General features: G+C 44.9%; 2 protein-coding genes across 5 annotated transcripts in view; one reads left to right on the top strand and one right to left on the bottom strand.

Moving 5' to 3' along the window:
- Positions 1 to 15,765: 15,765 nt before the first annotated feature.
- On the bottom strand, positions 15,766 to 19,737 carry LOC126086562 (zinc finger protein 689). Its single transcript, XM_049902930.1, has 3 exons — positions 19,229 to 19,737; positions 18,911 to 19,024; positions 15,766 to 16,951 (listed from the first exon to the last, which is right to left on the bottom strand). The coding sequence occupies exons 1-3, from the start codon at positions 19,431 to 19,433 to the stop codon at positions 15,768 to 15,770; spliced, it is 1,503 nt and encodes a 500-aa protein (XP_049758887.1). The 5' UTR covers positions 19,434 to 19,737; the 3' UTR covers positions 15,766 to 15,767.
- Positions 16,206 to 24,149, top strand: part of PRR14 (proline rich 14) — a 55,492-nt gene continuing 47,548 nt past the window's right edge. For 3 of the 4 annotated variants that reach the window (XM_049902922.1, XM_049902925.1, XM_049902924.1), the window contains exon 1: positions 16,238 to 16,319. In XM_049902922.1, the coding sequence (XP_049758879.1) occupies positions 16,286 to 16,319 (34 nt within the window). In that variant the 5' untranslated portion in view covers positions 16,238 to 16,285. Of the gene's footprint in view, positions 16,320 to 24,149 lie in introns of all 4 variants that reach the window. The other variant, XM_049902923.1, reaches the window with a different exon arrangement.

Genomic DNA, 24,149 nt, shown 5'->3' on the forward strand with positions numbered 1-24,149 from the left:
TTGTGACTGGGGCCAGCTGATGTGCTGAATGGCAACTGCTTCTAAAGAGATACTCCCTCATGCTCCATTTCTTTCTGCTTCAGACTCTTCTTCAGCCCTTCTTTCTCCTCATTTCCATACTTGGATCCTGAGACAGGGAAAAAGATAAAATCTGAAACTTACCAACACATTCTATACCTTGAGACCACTGCCAGTGTGGGGCCTGGGCAGCCCTCCCCTGGAAGGCAGCATGAATGGCTGAGTATATAGTCCCCCAGGAGTAAGGCTCAAAGGCTGGGGCCTCATAAAGCCCTGGAAGCTAGCCTGGAGTAAGAGCAAATTCCATAGTCTGGAAGTTGGTAATACATGGAAGCTCTGAAAGCTGGAGCTAAGTGGTGGAGGAGTCAACACTATTAAACAGCTACTCTGTGCCGACCATTGAGGACTATGACAATCCCAGCCCTCATGGGGCTTACATTCCTGAATCTGTTTATGATCACTTTGCAAAACACCCTTTAAATGACCTCCTTTGGTGCCATCTGATGCCATCACACACACAAACCATAACACTGTACTCGGTTTCCCACAGGGAGACCTTCTGGGAACAAGCATTTATTATAACATCGTGGCTGCAAGAAAAACATTTCTCTTCATTTTAAAATCTCTGATGGAAGGCATCATCCATTACACTGTGATCCAAAACATTTGTCTTCATTTTAACACACAACAAAGGTCATATTACAAGATGTGCTGTCTGGGAGCCCAAGCTCTATTGTGTATTAAACTGAGGTTTTCCTGCATGACTAAGTGGTTCTGCAATTTTCAACTCAGCTATGCTGTTGGGCCAACTGGGCCCTTTTGCAGTGAGATAGGAACATTTCAGGAGATACGGTGCGGGGAGACTCCTTACAGGATAGAGATCTGGAGGGGGCAGTGTGTGCTGGGGATAGGAGTTCCGGGCGGGGGCTTTAGGGGTTTCTCATACGTCACTTACTGGGTGTTTGAAATAAAGTACCTGCTATCTTTCCCTTACCTCTGCTGACAACTGCTGGGTTCTCATCCTCCTCCCGAGTCTCCGGGCTTCACGCCTCCACCTCTCCTTCCAAGAGATGAAAACAGGTTTGGGGCCTGAAAATCCTGCGAAGGGGAAACATTGGGCTCGGCTGAGAATGCGAGACGGCGGGATGAGGCTGCTTTCTCAGGGTCCTTTCTTGCTTATTCGCCCCTGAGAAGTCCAGTCTGTCCCCTTCCGCGCAGATTCCTGGCGGGCCTGGCCAGACAACCGGGCCTCATCAAGTGCTCCCAGGTGGCCGTAGGTCTCCCGCATCACGTCCCGGTACTGGGCCCTCTGTGCGGGCCGCGACACGCCACTCCTCGGGAGAGAAGGTACACGGCTACACCGGCAAAGTTCACGGCCCCAGCTCTTTCCCTCTGTTCAGGCCCGGCCTCCCCCGCTACATCCTCCGGGAGCCAGGTTGCGGGCGGCATGGAAACCCCTCAGGGCTTCATACAGAAAGGATTCCGGAATTCGTGGATACACCCTAATTTCCTGGCTTACCTCGGGAATATCCATAAGGACCCATAGTCTTACCCTTAAAAAAGATGGCGCCTCCCCGGCTTCAAAATCCTCTCTGCCCCTAGATACCGTCGCGGAAATCGGAAGGGAGGTTGGATCCAAAACGTTCATAATAACCGATAGGTGACATGCGCTGATTGGACAGCGCCGGGAGGCCGGGGAAGAAAAAGGGCTGTGGTTGGCCGTTCTTGAGCGGCCTGTTTAAAAGGCTGCGGGAGAAGCAGTCTTGGAAGCGGCCGGTACCGGAGAGCGGCGGGTTGGGTTCTGACATCACTTTTTCTGGGCAGACACACGGGATAAGGGTTTTGGTGGGTGAAGCTACTCCCTTCTGCTACTTAAGTGAGAACTCTTACGGACTGGTCTGGTTGGCCGGGGCTTGGAGGTCAGTAAAAGCCGAAGGGCTAAGACTGAGGCATGTTCTGGAAGTGAGAGAATAAGGGGCGGCCTGTCCCAACTCTGTGCTCTGGGCACCCGGGACAGGGGTGGTCCGGGGCGGGCTGCGGGGATAGGTTCCCATCCAGTATCAGATTTGCCACCCCAAGGTGACAGACTTCTGTTTTACAGATGCGGCAGTTGAGGTACAGAAAGGTCAAGGCGGCAGTCATCTCTGGCTCCCAGGTAAGTGTTTAGTGATAACGCCCTGCATAAAGTAAATTCTTAATAAATATGAGCTTATAATTATTATCGTAATTGTTATCATCTTGTACCCTGTTTCGATCAGAAAAGCTGTGTTCAGATTCCCACCAAACCAAACCTACTGCCGTTGAGTCAATTCTGATTCATAGTCACCCTACAGGACAAAGTAGAACTGCCCCATAGGGTTTCCAAGGCTGTAAATCTTCACAGAAGCAGACGGCCACATCCTTCTCCCTGCGGCGTTGCTGCTGGGTTTCAACCGCCAACCTTTTGGTTAGCAGCGGAGCACTTTAACCACTGTGCCACCAGGCTCCCTGTGTTCAGATTACAGCTTATAAATGAGTAATAAAATTTGAAAATTAGTCTGTTAAGACTGTTTTTCAACTTTTTCCAATTAAGAATTCATAAGGAAAGGAGCCCTGGTGACATAAATGGTTAAGCACTCAGCTGCTAACCAAAAGGTTGGTGATTCAAATGGCTCCGTGGGAGAAAGGCCTGGTGATCTGCTTCTGTAAAGATTACAGCCAAGAAAACCCAATGGGGCAGTTCATCTCGGTCACGTGGAATCACTATGAGTCAAAACTGACTTGACGGCACCTAGCAACAGCATTCACAAGGACAGGTCCCTGGCTGACAAAAATGGTTTGCGCAGGGGTACTAACCAAGAGGTTGGTGGTTCCAACCAGTGGCACTGGGGAAGAAAGACCTGGTGATCTACTTCTGTAAGATTACAGCCACTGAAAACCCTGTGGAGCATGGTTCTACTCTAAAATACATGGGGGGTCCTCAGTCGCAATGGAATCAGCTTCAGTGGGTTCAGTTTTGGATTCATAAGGACAGAAAGAAGAAAGGGCAGAGATATAACAAAGTGAAGCCACTCTGAAGACATAGCTTTAAAATCCATGTGAATTTGTATTCTGTTTCATAATATTATTAAAATTTAAAAGAATATACAATCAAAAGTAAGTTTCTCATGCTGAATGAAATAAACCAGTCATAAAAGGACAAATATTGTATGAGACCACTGTTATAAAAAAACAAGAAAAGGTTTACGCACAGAAAAAAACATTCTTTGATAGTTACCACGGAAGGGAGGGGGAAGGAGGGTAAATTACTAAATAGATAGAAGACACGTGGTAATTTTGGTGACGGGAAAGGCGAGACAGTATATGGGGGAAGTCAGCAAAACATGACAAAGGCAAAAGAAGACACCGAAAGGAACACAAGAACAAAGGGCAACTACAGCAGTTACTGTAACATAGACAATCGTGCTACAACAGTATTAACTAAAATGTCTTGGAACAAGTACAACTAGAATGCTCATTTTAAGCAAGAACGGTGAGACTGTGTCTCACATACTTTGCACATGTTATCATGAGGGATCAGTCCCTGGAGAAGGACATCATGCTTGGGAAAGTAGAAGGTCAGCGAAAAAGAGGAAGACCCTCAATGAGATGGATTGACACAGTGGCTGCAACAATGGGCTCAAGCATAGAAACAGTTGTGAGGATGGCGCAGGACCCGGCAGTGCTCTGTTCTGTAGTACACAGGGACACTATGAGTTGGAACCAAATCGACAGCACCTAACAACAACACTTACGATATGTGAACGTATCTGTATGTGTATTTATATAAAAAATATACTGCAATTAAAAAAACTTATCTTCCTACTGTAGTGCCTTCCTCTCCCCAGAGCCAACCTCTGTTACCAGTTTTCTTTTGTATTTGTTCTGAGGTAATTTAGGTACATAAAAACACCTATACCTTTTGTTTTTTATTTTCACAAATACTGTAGCAAAAGCACTGCTCACATTTTTTTTTTTCATTTACTGTGTCTTGCAGATTGGTCAGCTTTAGCATATATACGTATGCCTTTTTTTTTTTTTTAATGGTTGCATAGTATTGCATTATATGGATGAAACTATTTAGCCAGTTGTCTGGTATGGAAAATTAGTTTGTTCCCAGTCTTACTATAATAAACAGTGCATATTCTTAGAAATACTTACTTGAACACATATATGAGCCAATCTGGAGCTTTGGTGGCATAGTGGCTAAGAGTTCAAGTGCTAACCAAAAGGCAGCAGTTCAAATCCACCAGCCACTCTTTGGAAACCCTATGGGGCAGTTCTACTCTGTCCTGTATGGTCGCGATGAGTCAGAAGCGACTCGACAGCACCTAACAACAACAGTGAGCCAGTCTATAAATTCTAGAAGTGGAATTGGTAATTCAAAGAGAAGACTAGTGTTTTAAACCAATTACTGATTTAAATTAGGTAACATTTTTCACAAACCCTAAAAAAAGGTTGATATATCCAGAAAATACACTATGTGTTTTTTGTATCTTCAAGCTGTACCCAATTTTGAGAAGCATGGTCTTCAGGTCTTTCAGTTATTCAGATAATGTGGTAGACAGAATAACAGACCCCAAAGGTGTCCTAATCTCTGAAACCTGTGAATATGTTACCTTACTTTGGTAAAAGAAACTTGGCAGATATGATTAAACTAAGGATACTGAGATACTGAGATAGGAAAACTATTCTGGATTATCTGAGTGGATCCAGCATAATCACAAAGGTCATTGTAAGAGGGAGACAGGAAGGTCAGAGTCAGAGAAGATGTGATGACAGAAACAGCGGTAAGACAGATAGTATTGCTGAAAGGGGACCACAAGCCAGGGAATGCAGGCAGCCTCTAGAGGCTGGATGAGGCAAGGAACAGGTTCTTTCCTAGAGCATCCAGAAAAACACAGCCCTGCCTACACCTTGATTTTAGTCCTCTGAGATCCATTTTTGAACTCTGACCTACAGAACTGTAAGATAACAGATTTGTCTTATTTTAATCCACCAAGTATGGTAATTTGTTACAGCAGCATTAGGAATCCAATACAGGTAATGCTGTTGAGTAATTATTTCTGAACTTTGTCAAGTACTGTACTAGGTGTGTGGGTACTCTCCCAGCTCTGAAGATCTACCCAGACAGAGTGGGAGAAAAATGTAGAGCAAAATTCAAACTCACAAAGAAAGACCAGACTTACTGGTCTGACAGAGACTGGAGAAAGCCCGATAGTATGGACCCCAGACACCTTTTTAACTCAGTACTAAAGTCATTCCTGAAGTTTACCCTTCAGCCAAAGAATAAAAAAAAAAACCAAAACTTGCTGTCAAGTCGATTCCAACTCATAGTGACCCTATAGGATAGAGCAGAATTGCCCCATAGTTTCCAAGGAGCACCTGGTGGGTTCAAACTGCCAACACTTTGGCTAGCAGCTGTAGCACTTAACCACTATGCCACAGGCCTATAAAACAAACACATGTAGTTCAATCATGTATATGAGACTAACTTGGCACACTAGCCCAAAAGCAAAGATGAGAAGGCAGGAAGGGACAGGAAAACTGGATGAAGGGAAACGGGGAACCCGAAGTCAAGAAGGGGAGAATGTTGACACATCCCAGGTTAGCAACCAGTGTCACAAAACAATTTGTGTATTGTTTAATGAGAAACTAATTTTGCTCTGTAACCTTTCACCTAAAGCACAATTTAAAAAAAAAAAAAAAAGGTCTAAAAGAGAAGCCTGTTCCAAAGATACTCTGCTGAGTGAAAAAGCCTTACACAAGAGAATACACATTGTATGATTCCAATTATTTGAAGTTTTATAACAGGCAAAATATAGTGGGGACAAATGAGGACAGTAGTTGTCTCTGGTGGGGTAGGAGTGGAAATTAACTGGGAAGGGACATGAGGGGGCTTTCCAGAATGATGGTAATGTTCTGTATCTTGATAGAGGTTTTGATTACACAAGTGTATGCATTTGTCAACACTCAAATATACACTTAAGATTTGTGCATTTTATTTTCTCTGATGTTTATCTCAATATAAAATTATGTAAAGCAATACTGAGCTCTAGTTAATGACATGTGAGAGGTAGTGGTGGTTCAGTAGTAGAACTCTTGCTTTCCCTGAGGGAGACCCAAGTTCAATTCCTGGCCAGTACACTTCACGCGCAGTCAACCGCCCATCTGTCACTGGAGGCTTGTGTGTTGCTGTGACACTGAACAGGTGTCAGTGGAGCTTCCAGACTAAGACGGACTAGGAAGAAAGACCTGGTGATCTACTTCGGAAAATCAGCCGTTGAAAACGCTCTGGATCACACTGGTTGGCTCTGCAACCGATGGTGGAATGGCTCCAGGCCAGGCAGCGTTTCCTTCCGTTGTGCATGGGGCCCCCATGAGTCGGGGCGGAGCGGGGAGGGAGACTACATACACAGCAGCTACTAACAGGTTGATGATATGTTTGCTGAAGTGTTTAGGGGTGAAGTGTACTGATATCTGCAATTTCTTTGAAATGTACCAGGAAATGACATGGACTGATGGACTGATAGAGGGACGGATAGATGGATAGTTATGTGATAAACCAAATATAATAAAAATGTTAATTATGGAATCTAGGTGATGAGTATATGAGTGTTCAGTGTAAAATTCATTTAACTTTACTGTATGTTTGAGAACTTTTTTTTTCTCTATCACTTTCAGATATTCCATTTCTTTATCTCCCTGTGCTACATTTTGGATGGTTTCCTCAGATCTAGTTTCCAGTTTAGCATTTTTTGCTATTTAACTCATCTATGTTATTTTGGGGAAACCCTGGTGGCATCATGGTTAAGTGCTATGGCTGCTAACCAAAAGGTCAGCAGTTCGAATCTACCAGGGGCTCCTTGGAAACTCTATGCGGCAGTTTTACTCTGTCCTATGGGGTCACTATGAGTTGCAACTGACTCAACAGCAATGGATTTTTATGTTATTTTTGGAATCCCTGGTGGCATAGTGGTTAAGTGCTACGGCTGCTAACCAGAAGGTCAGCAGTTCAAATCCACCATGCACTCCTTGGCAACTCTGGGGCAGTTCTACTCTGTCCTGTAGGGTCGCTATGAGTTAGAATCGACTTCACGGCAGCGGGTTTGGTTTATTTTTGCATTCTCAGATTAACGTGTTCAGGTCTTTCTATGGCTTTAATCATTTTAAACATTTTGTAATCTAGTGTTGGTTTTTCTCTTGTTGTCTGCTGCTGGTGCACACTCATAGTGGTTTATATCTGCCTATCTTCAGCAGGTGTTATTTTTTTCTGTGGGAGTCCTATATACATTCTGAGTTTTGAAAATGCCCCTACAGAGATTTTTGCTTCTGTGAGGTTACAGGAGTTTCATGGGTCCTAGACCAATTTTTATGTTAATTTATTGACTTGGGATTCAGTCATAGGTAGAAACATAGATTTTCACATTAGTTCAGTTTCTAGAAGTCCACATTCTTACTTTATATATGTTGATATCCTAAATCTAAAGTATGATCAGCAGGTTGAATCTATCAGCCACTCCTTGGAAACCCTATGGGGCAATTCTCTGTCCTATAGGGTCACTACGCCTGAGAATCGACCTGATAACACACAACAACAACAACAAAGTATAGTTGAGTACCTGTTCCTTGGGGACCAGAGGGACATTCTATTTTTTTTATAACAACAGTTTTATTGACATATAATTCATTTACCATAAAATTTACCCTTTTAAAATGTACAATTCATTGGATTTTAGGATAGTCACAGTGTCGTGGACCCATCACCACTATTAAATTCCAGAACATTTTCATCATCCACACCCATTAGCAGTTGCTCCCCATTCCTCCCTCCCCCTCGTCCCTGGCAATCACAGATCTATTCTCCACCCTTATGGTGTGACTTGTTCTGGATTATTTCATATAAATGGAGTCTTTTGTGTCTTGCTTCTTTCATAATGCTTTTAAGATACATCCATGTTGTAGCATGTATCAATACTACATTCCTTTTTACAGATGAGTAATATTCCATTGTATGGATATACCACATTTTGTTTATCCATTCATCAACTGATGAACATTTGGGTTGTTTCTACTTTTTGGCTATTATGAATAATGCTTCTATGATAATTTGTGTATAAGGTTTTGCGTGGACACGTTTCAATTCTCTTCAGTATGTACCTACAAATGGAATTGCTGGGTCATATGCTACTCTGTTTGACTTTTTGAGGAACTACCAAATGGCTTACCAAAGCGGTGGTACCATTTTATATTACACTAGCAATTTATGAGGCTTCCAGTTTCTTCGCATCCTCTTCATCACTTGTTATTTTCCTTTTTTGTTTTTAAATTATAGCCATCCTGGGTGGTGTGAAATGACATCTCACTGAAGCTTTGATTTGCATTTCCCTGATGGCTAATGATGTTGAACATCTTATGGTTTGGTTATTTGGCCATTTGTATATGTTCTTTGGAGTCCCAGGGTGGTACATACCAGGCAGCTAACCAAAAGCTTGGATGTTCAAGTCCACCTAGAGGCACCTAGGAAGAAAGGCCTGGTGACCTACTTCCAAAAAATCAGCCATTAAAAACCCTAGAGAGTACAGTTCAACTCTGACACACATGGGGTCACCATGAGTTGGAATCAACTCAATGGCAGCTGGTTTAAGGAGAAGCAGTATTTCCAAATTTCCAACAGATATAATTTTTTGGTATTTGGGAAAGTGAAATTGGAATACCTGAAATCACGTTATTCTTAAAACACAACATTCTTCATACTCTTCACTCATTATTTAGTATGTCTAAAAATCTGCTTAATAAATAATAAATACTAAGTCGAGTAGTATTTACAACAGCTGTAGAAAATATTCAAACACTGGAAAACACCAGTGAACATTATTAGGTAGTAGTTGAATAACATTTGGATCTCCTACCAAGGTTGGAGCCCTGGTGGCACAGTGGTTAAGAGCTTGACTGCTAACCAAAAGGTCAGCAGTTCGAATCCACCAGCTGCTCCTTGGAAACGCTATGGGGCAGTTCTAGTCTGTCCTATAGGATACCTATGAGTCAGAATCAACTGGAAAGCAACGGGTTTGTTTTTATGAAGATTAACCACACTACATAGAATCTGTCAAAATTGCTAAATTAAAAACATTTTACTTCCAAAAGATGTTATTTCTTGAAAACCATTGATAGGATTTGTTCAAAGTATTCTGTGAATATAATATTTATTTGCAAGAATGACTCACTGTTAGCAGCAGATAGGGCCAGGAACAGACGCTCATCATACGGCAACAGCTACGAGCAAGACTGCCTCTTCATGATGTGGCCACTTCTCTTCTAGTGTTCCTCTCCTTTTCCAGAAATCTTAACATTATTCTTTAAATCATGACTGATTGTTCTTGGGATTTGGAAAAAGACAAAATTTCCAAGAAATGCTGGGAAGGAATTCCCACATGGAAACACCAGGAAGAACCACGAGTATACCAGGAAGGCTAGGAGAGTGTGGGACATGAAAGCTAAATTAGAAGAGAATTTAAGGAGTAGAAAAGCTTAAGTATGTAAGATAAAACCTGAAGTATTCAGCAATTCCACTGCTAGGAATATATCCAAGGGACTTGAGAGCATTGACACAAAGAGACATATGTCCATCAATATTCACTGCAGCACCATTCACAATAGCGCAAAGGTGGAAACAACCTAAATGCCCATCAATGAATAAATGGATAAACAAAATGAGGTACATACATACAATGGAATATTACTTAGCCAGAAAGAGAAATGGAGTCCTGATACATGGTACAACATGGAAGGACCTTGAAGACATTATGCTGAGGGATAAGTCAATCACAAAAGGATGAATACTATGTGACCTCACTTATATAAAAAGACAAGAACAGGCAAAGGAATAGAAACCAAAGTTTATTAGTGGTTACCAAGGGCAGGGGGGAGAGAGAAAAGGGAGATTATTGCTTATGGAGCACTGAGTTTTGGTTTACAGCGATGGAAAATTTGCATTCATTAAGGGTAAGGGTTGCACAGCCAATTAATGTAATTGCTGTCAATAAGTTATACATCTGTAAAATGGTGAACTGGCAAAAGTTTCACAATAGATCTATTTATGATAACAACAAAAAGAGCAGCTGCTGAGGCTGCTTATGTGCAGCCAAGATACTGCATGGGATTTGGTTTCTCGGTTTGGAGGTTTAGGGTTATGATTTCATGGGACATCTCAGTTAATTGACCTAATATGATGTTTAGTGCTTTTGTTCAATCTCCCACTTAGTTGTATAGTGCCTGGGGTCTTAAAAACTTGCAGGTGACCATCCAAGGCACAATTGGTCTCTATTTGCCTGGAACAACAAAGGAAGAAGGAGTCAGTAATAGGAGGAGGAAATGGAATGCGTGGCTGATTGCCTCCATGAACGACTGCCTCCTTTGCCATGAGACCAGAACTGGATGGTGCCTGGCTACCATTACTCAACATTTTGATTGAAGATTCTGTAGAAGAATCCAGATCAAAAGGATGAAAAATTTAGAGCAGAATTTCAAATTCTCATGGAACCTAGACTCTCTGGAGCCATAGAGGCTAGATGAACCCTTGAAACTATTTCCCTGAGATAATCTTTAAACCTTAAACCAAAAATATCCCCTGAAGTCTTCTTTAAACCAAACAACAATTTAGCTTAATTAGTAAAGAATGTCTGCCTTGAGCATTGTGCTCTCTTAAAGAACTATCTGTATGAGATCAAATTGACAACAGCAACACAAAAGAGTAGATAAGAAGCTTAGGAAGCAGTGAATTTGTCAAGGGGGGAGGAACAACCCAGAAAAGTAGGATGAGAATTGCTGCACAACTTAAAGAATGTCATCAGTGTCACTGAACTGAATGTGTGGAAATTGTTGAATTGATAAATGTTCTGCTGTGCATATTCTCAACAATAACAAAAATTATTTTAAGAAAACACAACTGAAGTATCCATTCATTAGCTAAGTCATCAGACATCTTAAAGGGCAGTTTTAGTGGAGTGGTACATTATACAGCAGCTGACTGGAGTCAGACCTGGCTTAAAATTCTGGCCTTTATAATTACCAGATATGTGATCCTGGACAAATTATTTAACATCACCGAGCCTCAGTTTTCTCATCTTCTAATGGAAACAATACCTACTGTGGGGTCTGGAAGGAGCCCTAGTGCACAGTGGTTAAGTGCTCAACTGCTAGCCAAAAGGTCAGTGGTTCGAATCCACCAGCAGCTCCGTGGGAGAAAGATGTGGCAGTCTGCTTCTATAAAGATTACAGGCTTGGAAACCCTATGAGGCAGTTCTGCTCTGTCCTATAGGGTCACTATGAGTCGGAATTAGACTTAAAGGCAGTGAGTTTATGGGTGGGGTCTGGAATTTGAGTTCTCCCTTGTTACAACCTCATGAGTTAATCTGTTAGTGTTTCATGGATGCTGGCTCCATGATTAAGAGGAGACTCCTTGGTCAGAGACAAAGGACCTTATTACTCATGGTACAGCAAGCAGCATGAGCATCATGTATTCATTGGTTTCTTTTCCCCCTTGAGTTCCAAAGAGGTGACATGGAGGGGCCCAGATGGAGGCTAGGCACACAGTGAGTTGTGTTTTAGGAGAACACAGAGCACAGGGAACCTGCTGTTTTATAGCAGACGATAAGCAAGCTGCTCTTTGTCCCAAATGGAGCCATGACATCATTCCTCAAGGTTGCTTGCTGCAAATACAACAATGAGAAATAGCCTGGATTAAGAGTGGTCAGAGCCTTGCATTTTTGGCATACTCAATAACATGAAAAACCCATGGAGGAGTATCTCCCAGTATCTACTCTATAGGGTTCTTGTAAGTTAGATTGGATACATGGATGAACCTTGAAAACATTATGCTAAATGAAGTAAACTAGACAAAAAAGGACAAATGCACGATCCCATTTATATGAAATATCAATAGGCAAATGCAGAACATCTAGACATATTAGTGGTTACCGTGGGACTTGAGAGCAGTGATGACACGAACAGACATATATACACTAACCTTCACTGCAGTATTATTCACAATAGCCAACATCTAGACAGATTAGTCGTTACTATGAGCTGGGGGCAGGGGCAGAGAGGGTACAGAGTTCCTGTTTGGGGTAATGAAAAATTTTTGGAAACAAACAGTGGTGATGGTCACACAACACTGTGAATATAATTAATGTCATTGAATTTTACACTCAAAAATGGTTAACATGGTAAATTTTGTTAAATATATTCAACCACAATAAAATTTTTTTTTTAATTTAGATTAGAACGTATATAAAGTGCTTAACACATTACCTATCATATCATAAATGTTCAATAAAGGGTGGGCTGTTAATAATGGAGCCCTGGTGGCGCAGAGGTTAAAAACTCACCTCCTAACCAAAAAATCGGCAGTTCGAATCCACCAGCCGCTCCTTGGAAGCCCTATGGAGCAGTTCTACTCTGTCCTATAGGATCGCTATGATTTGGAATCAACTCGACAGCAATGGGCTTTTTTTTTTTTAAATACTGCAGTAGGCCAAACAAAAGGAGTCCTGGTGGCACAATGTTTAAGTGTTTGGCTGCTAACCAAAAGGTTGGTTATTCAAACCCACCAGCAGTTTTGTGGGAGAAAAGACCTGGCAATCTGCCTACATAAAGATTACAGCCTAGGAAACCCTGTGGGGCAGTTCTACTCTGTCCTATGGGGTCACTATGAGTTAGAATCTATTCGATGGCACACAACAACAGGCCAAATAAACAGATGGAGAAGTGGGTATGGTGAATGTAGGATACTCCTTCAAGAAGTGTAGCTGAAAATAGGAGATAGGGACAGATACCAGTGGGAAAGTTATTTTTTTGTTGTTTTTAAAGACAGAGTTTAGCATGTTTAGAGGCTGGGGTGTGTGTGTCTGGTATAAAAGGGGGACTCTGAGATTATTACAGAAACCCTGATGGTGTAGTGGTTAAGTGCTGTGGCTACTAACCAAAAGGTTGGCAGTTTGGATCCACCAGGGGCTCCTTGGAAACTCTATGGGGCAGTTCTACTCTGTTCTATAGGGTTGCTACAAGTTGGAATCAACTCGATGACAACAGGTTTGGTGTGGAGACCATTACATTAAGGGAGAAAGGAATAATAAATGGAGCAAAGTCCCTGATTGGGCAGAAGTAGATGGAATCTGGGCACTTCTGAGATGGGAGGGAAGCAAGTAACTATGAGTAGTCACACTGGTGAATCCAGAGTCAGAATGGGGGGTAGAATGTTGAAGGAGTTCCTAATTTGACACCGTTTTTTTTTTTCTTTTTAGTGAAGGAGAACACTATGGAAGACATAAGCAATGTTGAAGGTTCAACTGACATTGGAGATGAGGAAAGATACCGTGGCCCCTCTAGTGCACTGCAATTTTTTTTTTCCTTCACAGCTCAGATATAAGTATGAAGGCACATAAGAGATTAACTCAGATTAGAACTATGTATTAGTTAATCCTTTTGGTTGCAAGTAACAAACTTAACTAAAGGGGGAACTTACTGGAAGGATATTGGGATCTCCAACTTAATAGAGGGTCAGGGTCACAGCAGGTCATTGACTGGACCTCGGGACTGAGGTGTCTTAGGGAACCTAGGAAGTTTCTCTCATCACTGGTCTCCTCAGACCACTTATTAGAACTTGATCACTAATGGCTCCCAAGTTCTATGAGTTACATTCCAGGCCCAAAGAAAGTTACAGAATTCTCAAGTAAAGAAATAGTTGGGTCAGACCAGTGATAAAGGGTAGAGGAAGGAGCCAATTCTAGAACATTCTAACAGGTCTCTGCTATGGCAGGGCAGGTCTCAATCAGAACAGCGAAACTTTCAACTCAGTCAAGAAACTAGGCTTTCATTTTGTAAACAATAGTAATTTCACAAGGAACATAATTCATTCATCAGACACTTTAATGAGACCCAGTCTGGTATGGCCCCTGCCCTAGGGTAGCTCATCAGCCAAGGAGAAAGTTACAGTGCAGCCATGCAAAATACCAGAAGTACTTACAAAATGCTAAGTGCTCCAGCTACCCCCTTACTCTGGGGTTGAGATCTAGAGTTGAGGAAGCAGCAGCAGGGGTAGGAGGCTGACCTACTCCAGCTGCTGGAGGATAAGTCATGTTTGCAAACTTCAATTTGGCGTAGATGCCTGAGACAAAAATGGCAGGCCTTGTTCACATTTAAATTCAGTAAAGCTTTACTGAGCACCTACTTGGAAGTGGGTGCCACAGAAGCATTACAAAAAAAAACCCATTACCTTCAAGTCGAGTCCAACTCATAGTAACTCTATAGGACAGAGCTGAACTGCCCCATAGGGTTTACAAGGAGTGACTTGTGGATTTGAACTGCCAGCCTTTTGGTTAGCAGCCAAATGTTTAACCACGTCACCACCAGAGCATAGCAGTAAGACACACTGTTACCCCTGAAGAGCTTATGTGAGGGAGGCAAGCGTGAACACACTCTTCTGCTTTGTAAACTTCACCTTCCTTCCTACACTTATTGAATGGCCTCACAATTATGAAAAATAATTGTTGACTGAGGCCTGATGTAAGATTCTGTGCTGATTCTCCTTGTTCTGATGAGAATCAGGGAAGACTAAGACCCAGTACTCAAGGATTTTCCAGCCACTGCCTACCTGGAACTAATCCAGGGCCACAAGATCAAGTACAGCAAGCAGGTCCCACTCTTATTTCTTGCTGCTAGACCACAGCTCCCCTGCTTTTCCTTGAAATCAGCCTTCTTCCAAAGCTTACTGTGCTTATGTCCTACACCCGATATGAACCAGCTTTCCAAACACAGGGTACAGAAGACTTAGCTTCGTACCATGTGGTTAATATTTTTTTTTAAATTGAGGCCATTTAAATGTCTGCCTCCCATAAATCCATGGTGCCGCTGCCCAAAGTCCCGCAATCTAGGCTGTTAACACAAGCACAGACCAAAGAGGGGTACAGTGTACAATGTGGCACTGGCTGATCCCTGCATGGCCTTTTAAAAGAACACTGAAAAACCAGTGCCTGTTTGGAGACAGACTGCATGGGAATGGAAACTGTCTTTAAGGAATGATTGACCAAATTAGTGGAGACAAAGTAGCTGTGATGAACAGTTATCTGAAGGGCTGTAGATGAGGTACTAAGCATAGTCTGGGCAAGGCTTACAGGGAAGGAGAATGCAGTACTCAGCAACCTAAAGATCAGAGCTATCCCACAATGAAATGACCTGCCGTGTGAGGTAGTTAGCTCCCTGTCAAGAGAGGTTCTCAAGCAAGGGGTAGAAGACCACTTGGCAGGAATGTTGTAAAAAGGGAACTACACCAGTTTGTTCAAGCCTGGTATGGCGGAAGAGGCAGAGTAGGGGAAGGTCCTGCCCCCTATCAATGGGACTTTCCTGACTGTATGTACAAACTAGAAAAGCTGACAGCCCTCTAAAATAGATGGAGAGAACTTCTAGCCCTGATATCCATACACAGAAAGTGTTTTAGGATGGGGTAGCTTGGAAAACTTTAAGCAAATGTCACCTCTCCCAATGGGACTGTCTATTCCAGACACACACAGTAAGGCAGCCAGCAGGTGGAATATACTAAGTTCTTCTGTAGCAGGAGACCTGGGTTTTAGTTCTGACTCTGCCCTGTATGATTGGGACTCCTCTTTCCCTTCTCTGGGCCCCTCCATGAAATGAAGGAGTTGGAATCCTTAACTCATACAGTCCTTCCCACTCTAAAGGGCATTGCCTCTCTGGCTAGGCCCCGCTATAGCAGATCTAGGGCTACAGTTTTGGGCCCTGGAGTTACACTTGTGAACGGCCAGGGACCACCTCTGGCGAAAGCAACGGCCACACTCAAGGCAAGGGAAAGGTTTCTCCCCAGTGTGCAGAAGCTGGTGCTGAGCCAGGTGGCTCCACTGGCCAAAGCGCTTGGAGCAAAGGTCACAGGCATAGGGCCGCTCGCCTGAGTGCACACGCTGGTGACTGGCCAGTAGCGAGGGGTAGGCAAAGCGGCGGCCACAGTCAGCACAGGCGTGCAGCTTCTCCTCTGTGTGTGTGCTGCGATGTATGGCTAGAGAGCCGCTCCGCCGGAAGGCACGCCCACAGTCTGGGCAGGGGTAGGGCTTCTCTCCTGTATGCAAGAGCTGGTGCTGGAGCAGTGTACTGCGCTGAGAGAAGCGGGCCTCACAGTGCTCGCAGGCATAGGGACGCTCCCCAGAGTGCACACGCCGGTGACTAACCAGGCGGGAGGATGAGGAGAAACGCCGCTCACAGTCTGGACACGGGTAGGGCTTCTCCCCTGTGTGGATGCGCTGATGGATGACTAGAGCAGTGCGCTGGCGGAAGCGGCGACTGCATTCCAGGCAGGTGTAGGGCTTCTCTCCTGTGTGTGTGCGCTGGTGGATGGCTAGCAGGGAGGGGTAGGCAAAGCGACGCCCACAGCTAGAGCACTGGTGGGGTTTCTCGCCTGTGTGGGTGGTCCGGTGATTGGCCAAGGACCGGCTCCTGCGGAAGCAGCGGCCACAGTCAGGGCAGTGGTAGGGCTTCTCCCCTGTGTGGATAACCTGGTGTTGGGAGAGGTTCTTGCGCTGGGAGAAACGTTTGCCACACTGGTCACAAACATAGGGGCACTCACCAGAATGTGCCCTCCGGTGACTGACCAGCAGGGATGGGTAGGAAAATCGGCGCCCACAGTCTGGGCAAGGGTAAGGCTTTTTCAGATTCTGGGCACACTTGTGACTCTCCAGGGCTGGGTGATCTGGAAAGGTACAGCCACAGTCAGGGCAGATGGGGCCCCCAGATGTCTGCCTGGGGATTAGTCGGGGTTTGCTGGGCCGGCGCCCTCGCTTCCCCTTTCGGGGTGCCTCCTTGGGTGGGAATACTTCCTTCTCCTCATTCTTCTTTCTGGTTCTCGTTTCTATAGGGACACAGGGAGAAATGAATTTAACACTGGGTTCCTACTCTTGCCTGTTACAGTGCTCTATGCTGAGGAAGCTACATGCTGAGACAAACAGACTCAGCTCACAGTGTTAGCAGCACAGACAGCTAAGTGTGACATAAAAAAAAATGACATACTACTGCCAAAATATGGAGGGTACTATAGGAGCCCTAATGCAGCCAGGGGAAGTCAGAGAAGGTTTCTTGGAAGGGATTAAGCTGACTTAATTCAAAGTTTTTGTAGCAGTAAGAAGTTTACATGGTTCAAAACACAAAATTATTTAAAAACAGAAGTCTTGCTCCCACCCTTGTTCCCATCTACCCTACAGAAATCAGTTTCTTCCAGTGTTTTATGAAAATACAAATATATATTCTCTCCCCCCACCTTTCTTATATAAAAGATAGCATAGTCATACTACATATACAATTTTTCACTTAATAAATTCTGGAGATCTTTATATGTCAGCACATACCCTTATTTCATTTTACAGTGGCACAGAATTCCACTGGGTGGATGAGCCATAGTTTAACTTAGCTGACTCTTAAAGGATGAATTAACATAATGGAGGGTTAGAAAGGTTGAAAAGGCAGACCCGACAGAGGAGACAACATGAAAAATCCCAAAGTTCAGTGTGTGGTGGGTACCACAGCCTGAAGATCTTGAGACAAAAAGTACAGGGCAAGAAGTGGAAACAAAAGAGGCATGAGCTTGGCAGTGAATGGTCATGAAAGGCCCTATAAGCCAGTGGGTCTCACACTTCATTGTGATCAGAGTCATTTGGAGGGCCCGTTAAAACAGATTGCTGGGCCCTTCTCCCAGAGTTTTGGATTCAGCAGGTCTGGAGTGGGACCCAGAAATTTGCATTTTCTAACAAGTTCCCAAGTGATGCTGATGCTGCTGGTCTGGGGGCCAAACTTGGAGAACCACTGCTGTAAGCATTGTTAAGGATCTTGAACTATCTTTTATGGAATGTTTTTTAAACCTAGACACACATCCAAATCAACTGGAGCTATTAATAAATAAATAAATACAAGTTCCTAGACACACATGTAGCCTTGTGGCGAAGTGGTTAAGAGCTCAGGCTGCTATCCAAAAGGTTGGCAGTTCGAATCCACCAGCTACTCCTATGGGGTAGTTCTACTCTGTCCTTTAGGGTCGCTATGAGTTGGAATTGATTTGATGGCACACGGCAACAACAGACACACGAGAGTGAATTAATAGTTCTGGAGTGGGGTTCAGGAATCTTTATTTTTATCAAGTTTTCCAAGTGACTTAGATGTAACTGATAGCCATCTGAGAACTTGTCTTGGCAAGAATTGAGAAGTTTTAAGTGAGGAAATAACATGGTCAGAGCTGAATCTTAGAAAGATAGCCCTGGCCTTAGAGAATCTGGCAGAAACTCCAGCTCAGACAGTTCCATCTATCCCTGTGGGCGGATCTGGGCCCTTGTACTTGAATCCCATTAACCAGAGCCTTGTCTCCTCCTGGTGAAAATGCAATGTGTCCTGCACTGATCTGGGTCATCCTGCCAGAAAGGCAGAAAGAGGCCCCTGCAACCCAGGGAGCCACTCCCCATCAGTTTCCTTCAAACGCCTGAAAAACTCAAGAGAAGTATAGGATCTTTCAGTCAGAGCTCAATATGTAGGAGGGTGGGGAGCAAGGACCCTAGGAAGGAGGCAGGAGGGATAGCGCCTTGAAAAAGCTGATTCATCCACACAATACAGACCTGCAGGTGGATAGTTTGCAAACTGACACCGTTCATCTTTGTTCCGTGTGGTGGACCAACCCCACCACCAGAGTCAAGACTCTCAGCTTGCCATAATAAGCACAGTAAATGGAGCACCACAGTATGGTCACGGGTACTCCCAGGCGGACCAAAATTCTGAACCAGGACTTTATAGGAGGGCTTCAGGGCCTTCATGGGCATTTTTCACTCACTTTTCTGGACTGTTATCCCTCTCCGGCACTCCTGCGGATCCAGGGCTGCCGGTTCCCAGTCATCGGTGTTTCGTTCCAACCAGGAGATGAGGGCTGGTTTAGGACCTGCACAACCTGGAGAAGAAGAACCAGTCCGAGGGCCAGCTCGCAGATAACGCTAAGTAAAAGCCTACCCGCTGGCATCTTCTGCAGTGCCCTTGTCCCCTCTTCTGACCCAACCTGGTCGTATGCCAGGACCCTGGACTCCCTGCCCTCTCCCCCGCCCCCAAGCTCCTTCAATCCTTCCGACCCGCGGAAGCAGATTGGGCTGGGCCTCACCTAGTGCGCCCAGGTGGCCATAGGTCTCCTGCATCACATCCCGGTACAGGGCCCTCTGCATGGGCCGCAGACACCCCCACTCCTCGGGAGAGAAGTACAGCGCCACGTCTGCGAACCGTACGGCCCTCGGCCTTCTTCCTCTCCTCCGGCCGGGCCCGGCTTCTCCAGGTCCCGGTGCGGAGAGCGGGGCCGAAGGAGGCGCCATTGGACACGAGAAGCCGGCGCCACGGCCACGCTCGTCCCAGTCTCGGCCCCTGGGCGCTGGCGAATTCCGGGATTTAGGAGCCTTCGCCGGGCAGGGGACGAGCTTGGCCGGGAAGCCCGGAGGTGATCGGAATCGGTCGCCTGTGGGACTAACGGAAACCTTTCGCTGTGGGTGAAAGGCACCGGAAGATGCCTTCGGGGAAAATGGCGGCGCTGCTACTGCACCGCCTTTGCCTAGAACACAGGCGGTTTCCAGCTATCGATTTTATTGACCCGAGCGCCATGCCGGCTTCCTAACCTCTTTGCCCTCAAGTGCAATGGCGGTGCGATTGGACTCCACGCCCCCGCCCCTTTTTCCCACTGCATGCGGTCATTGGGCAGCGGCCGAAGAAGGAGAGTTCTGATTGGGTACTAAGGAACGCGGCCTGTTTGAACGAAGTCAACGGACGCGTAAGGGCAAGGAGGTGGACTATTAGCGTCCGGTACTCTAGTGTGAGTTGCCGCGGGGAAAGCAGCGACTTCGGATTCCGTAGGGCTGTGTTCCTCAGACTCAGCCTAGCTTTAAGGGAGGGACGGATTTGAGCGACACAGCCACCCTGGCCAACCTAGCACTGAGTTCCTTTTTGTGACTTTTTAAGAGGAGCCTTCGCTTTGGGTAATGGTTAACTTTCCTTTTCGCCCTTCTGTGAAGGGAATTAACCTTAGCGTTTACCGGGGGCAGACGTCATTCCCAACTTATTACATGCTTCACGTTATTTGCTACCGTTCTGTGAGGTGATAGTTATCATCCCTGTCGTGCAGAAGAGGAAACTGAATCTGAGGAATTTCTTAAGTTTCCCAGGGTGACACTGCTAGTAAGGAGAAGTGATGATTTAAACCGACAGAGCCATTATTTATACCACCCTTTAAGAGCTCCGCTGCTAACCAAAAGGTCGGGGGTTCGAATTCACCACTGCTCCTTGGAACCGTATGCGACAGTTCTACTCTGTCCTATAGGGTCGCTGTGAGTCAGGATCGACTCGAAGGCAACGGATGTGGGTCGCCCCCGCCCACCGCCCCCCCCCCCCCACGGAGCCCTGGTGGCAGAGTGGTTAAGTGATAGACTGCTAACTGAAAGGTCGGTGGATTCTAATCACGTTTAGAACCCACCTTCCCCTCCGTGGGAGAAAGATGTGGCAGTCTGGTTCCTTAAAGATTATAGCCTTGGAAACCTGTGAGGGCAGTTCTGCTCTGCCCTAGTCAGAATCCACTAAACGACAGTGCGTTTGGTTTTGGTTTTGTCGGTCACAGTATCCCAATTTGCCTGCTAACTCAGGAATCCACTGGAACTCCTAGTCTCTTCTCAGTTTCAATCTTCTGCATATCTATCCACACTTTATTTTCATAGGACTTTGGTTCAGTGTATAAAGCATAGTACCAGGCACACAGGAGAAGCAGAGTTTAAAACAAAAAACAAAAGCCATACTCTGGAGCTTAGAGTCTACTGAGGCAGATAGGCAAATTCACAAATAACAGAATAATATAAGCATGCATATGTGAAAGGGACAAGAAAATTGCTGATGGAACCAGCCAGCACCCACTGCATCATCACAATCTCATCGTTCCCCACATCTGTGTTAAGTGCTGGGGTGCAGTTTCACCAGTTCAATGCCATCTCCTAGGGGAAGTGGAGGCAGGAGAATATAGCATTTGCCACATCTCTCAGCAGGTGACATACATATCTGTCTCTCCAATACATTAATCAGTATTTTAAAGCACCTACTATGGGCAAAACACTAACCCCAAAGCCTTCAGAGAATAAAGACAAACAAAGTGATGGGAAAAGTCACAAAATAAGATAGTGGCAGCTTCCAAAGGCAGTGAGATGGTCCAAGGAAGATGATTGGTTTGAACAGAGGTGGTAGAATAAACTGTAGTCAACATTCACTGACTTCTGTGCAAGAAATGGAGGCTGTTTATTGGCAAGCAGGCGACATCAAGATTGCCAAGATGAATAAGACAAAATCCCTCCTCATAATTAAGTTCCATATTGATGCATCAACTGAGAAATGAGTTTGATCTGTGGAGGGGTAGAATCTAGTGAGGGCAGTGTTGCTTAAGATACATATGTTGAATAAGCAACAGAATTTGAGATGGCCATTAAAGGTATCTGGCACAAAACCAGGGATTCAGAAATGTTCTGGGCGTGAAGGAAATAGTGATACTTTCTGTGTAGTAAAAGATACAACTGTGGTAAAACTGAAGGACTGAAGAGGTAGGTTAGCACCAGATATTGCAGGACTTCATCATGTACATTGGGGAGGTCCAAGATAAGTCTGTAGAAGTGAGTGACCTTCCAGTGATGTTTTAGGAAGATTACTCTGCAAGTTTGTGGGATGAATTCATAGTTTTGTGCCTACTTTCTGCCTACACATAGTTCAATTTAGAGCAGTAAGAATGTAATCTTTGGCTACAGAGGGAATAAAAAGGCAAATGGATAGGAAACCATTTCATATGGAAGAAAGTGACTGAACAGAGGAGGCTGGAAAGGAATCAGAGTTCCTCTGTGGAGATCTTGCCTAAATGGTAACAGTGTGCTGTCAATTGAAGGAAGAGAAGATGCTGAGGTTGAACGGGAAAGAAGACGGTTGAATTATAAGGTGAAAAGTGCTGGGCCCTCTTCCCACATCCAGGAAGTGGGAAAGCAGGTTGGACTGAAGGTGCAGGCCCAGCAATGGCCTTTCTGGCCCTAGGCTGTAAAGGCTCCAACTTAGCCTCTCTTGCCATCATCTTGATGGGAGCTACTAAGGCAGGACCTAGGAACCAGGCAGAGTTAGATCTTTGTAAAAATGGTGCAGCGGTGTCAGAGGTCCTCTAACTTGACAAAGGGAAAGAATCATCACCAACATCAGCCCAAGGCTGATTCCTGTGAAGTGGAGGTCAGACATACCTCCTCTCTCCAACCTTTTTACCAATTCTGACACCAGCCTTCCTTCCCAAAGCACTCTCTCCTTCTCAGCTGGGTATGATAATTCGTTGCAGTGGCCACACAGAACTCACAGACCATGCTCATGGTTATGGGGTTTATTAGGGAAGTAAGCAGTTACAATTCAGGATCAGGAACAACTCAGGATACAATTCTTCAATCAGGACAGCCTCTTCTCAGCCATGCCTACAGACAGGCCTCTCTCTCTGGCCCTCAGCCCCCAAGCCTAGCCTCTGCCCTGGTTGGGCAAGTGTTAAAAAGCTCTTTAGCACCACCATTAAGTGCCTGGAGGCACCTCACTCCACCAGTAAGCCTCGCCTCGAAGGCGCTCAGCTCTCTTGATAAGTGAATCCTAAGCCTGGCTCTACCAAGTACCTGGAGGCACCCCACTCTGCCAGCAAGCCTCCTGCCCAAAGGTGCTCAGCTCTCTAGCTCTGTGGGTCAGCATACCCACTGTAGCTGTCTCACTCTGTGGGCTGGGAAGCCCACCATGCTGTCTCCTGGTTCTGCTGCTGCCGTTTCTCTGCCACTGGTTCTTGCCATCTCCAGTATTACAGCCAGGGCTTCAAACCAGTTCATTCCTATTTGAACCCCTGCTGATAATTTGCATATCTAACAAGTTCCCTGCTGAGGAATATACATTTCTAGTCCAGATATACCGAATCAGAATCTACATTTTAATAAGACAAGATTCTTACATATAACTTCCTGGGAACTTGTTAGAAATGCAAATTCTCAACAGAGAACTTGTTAGAAATGCAAATTATCAGCAGAGAAATTGTTAGAAATGCAAATTCTCAGCAGGAGCTCAAACCAAAATGAACTAGTTCAAAGCCCTGGTTACAGCTCTTTCTGTCTTCTGGGTCTAGGAGGTTCTCAGCGCAGGGACCCAGGGTCCAAAGGACACGCTCACTCCTGGCTCTTCTTTCTTGATGGTAACCCCCGCTGCTCTGAGATTGGCTCTCTTTTTAAGCCTAGTTGGATGGTGAAAATGACCAATCCCCTTGTTAGGGTTCCATACACCTTATTTGCATGGTCACGTCCTACAAGGGTCCCATGCACCTTATTTGCATTAGCAGCAAGCTGTCCAGTCTCCTTGGTAGGCCATAAGCACCTTATTTGCATAATCCCACCCAATCATTGTGTGGAGTCGCAAGCCATGCGTGGCTAGACCCAACCACTGCCTCCAATAGATTCTGGCTCATGTGATACCATAGGGTTTCCAAGGCTGTAAATCTTTATGGAAGCAGACTGCCACATCTTTCTCCCATGGAGCCACCAGTGGTTTCGAACTGCCGACCTTTCAGTTAGCAGTTGAGTGCTTTAACCACTGTACCATCAGGGTTCTTTGCATGGCTAGAAGGGCCATATTAAGTAATTCATTGCACCACGATCTTCTTAACTGTAGGGAAACACTTCGGAGAAAGAAGCATCCAGGAGCTAACGTGAGAGCAGAGCCCCTTGCTGCCATCTGCATAAACTCCTGGATCCATACTGGGCATGCAGACAGCAGGGCTTCTCTTGAAAGAAAATTGCCCACTGCAGAGAAGGGTGGATGTCGTGGGTTGAATTGTGTCCCCCCAAAATATGTGTATTAATTTGGCTAGGCCATAATTCCCAGTATCGTGTGTTTGTCCACCATTTCATCATATGATGTGATTTTCGTATGTGTTGTAAATCTTATCACTATACTGTTAATGAGATAGATTATCAGCAGTTATGTTGATGAGATCTACAAGATTAGATTGTGTC

This window comes from Elephas maximus, chromosome 12, assembly GCF_024166365.1.
Source record: "Elephas maximus indicus isolate mEleMax1 chromosome 12, mEleMax1 primary haplotype, whole genome shotgun sequence".
Lineage (NCBI taxonomy): Eukaryota > Metazoa > Chordata > Mammalia > Proboscidea > Elephantidae > Elephas > Elephas maximus.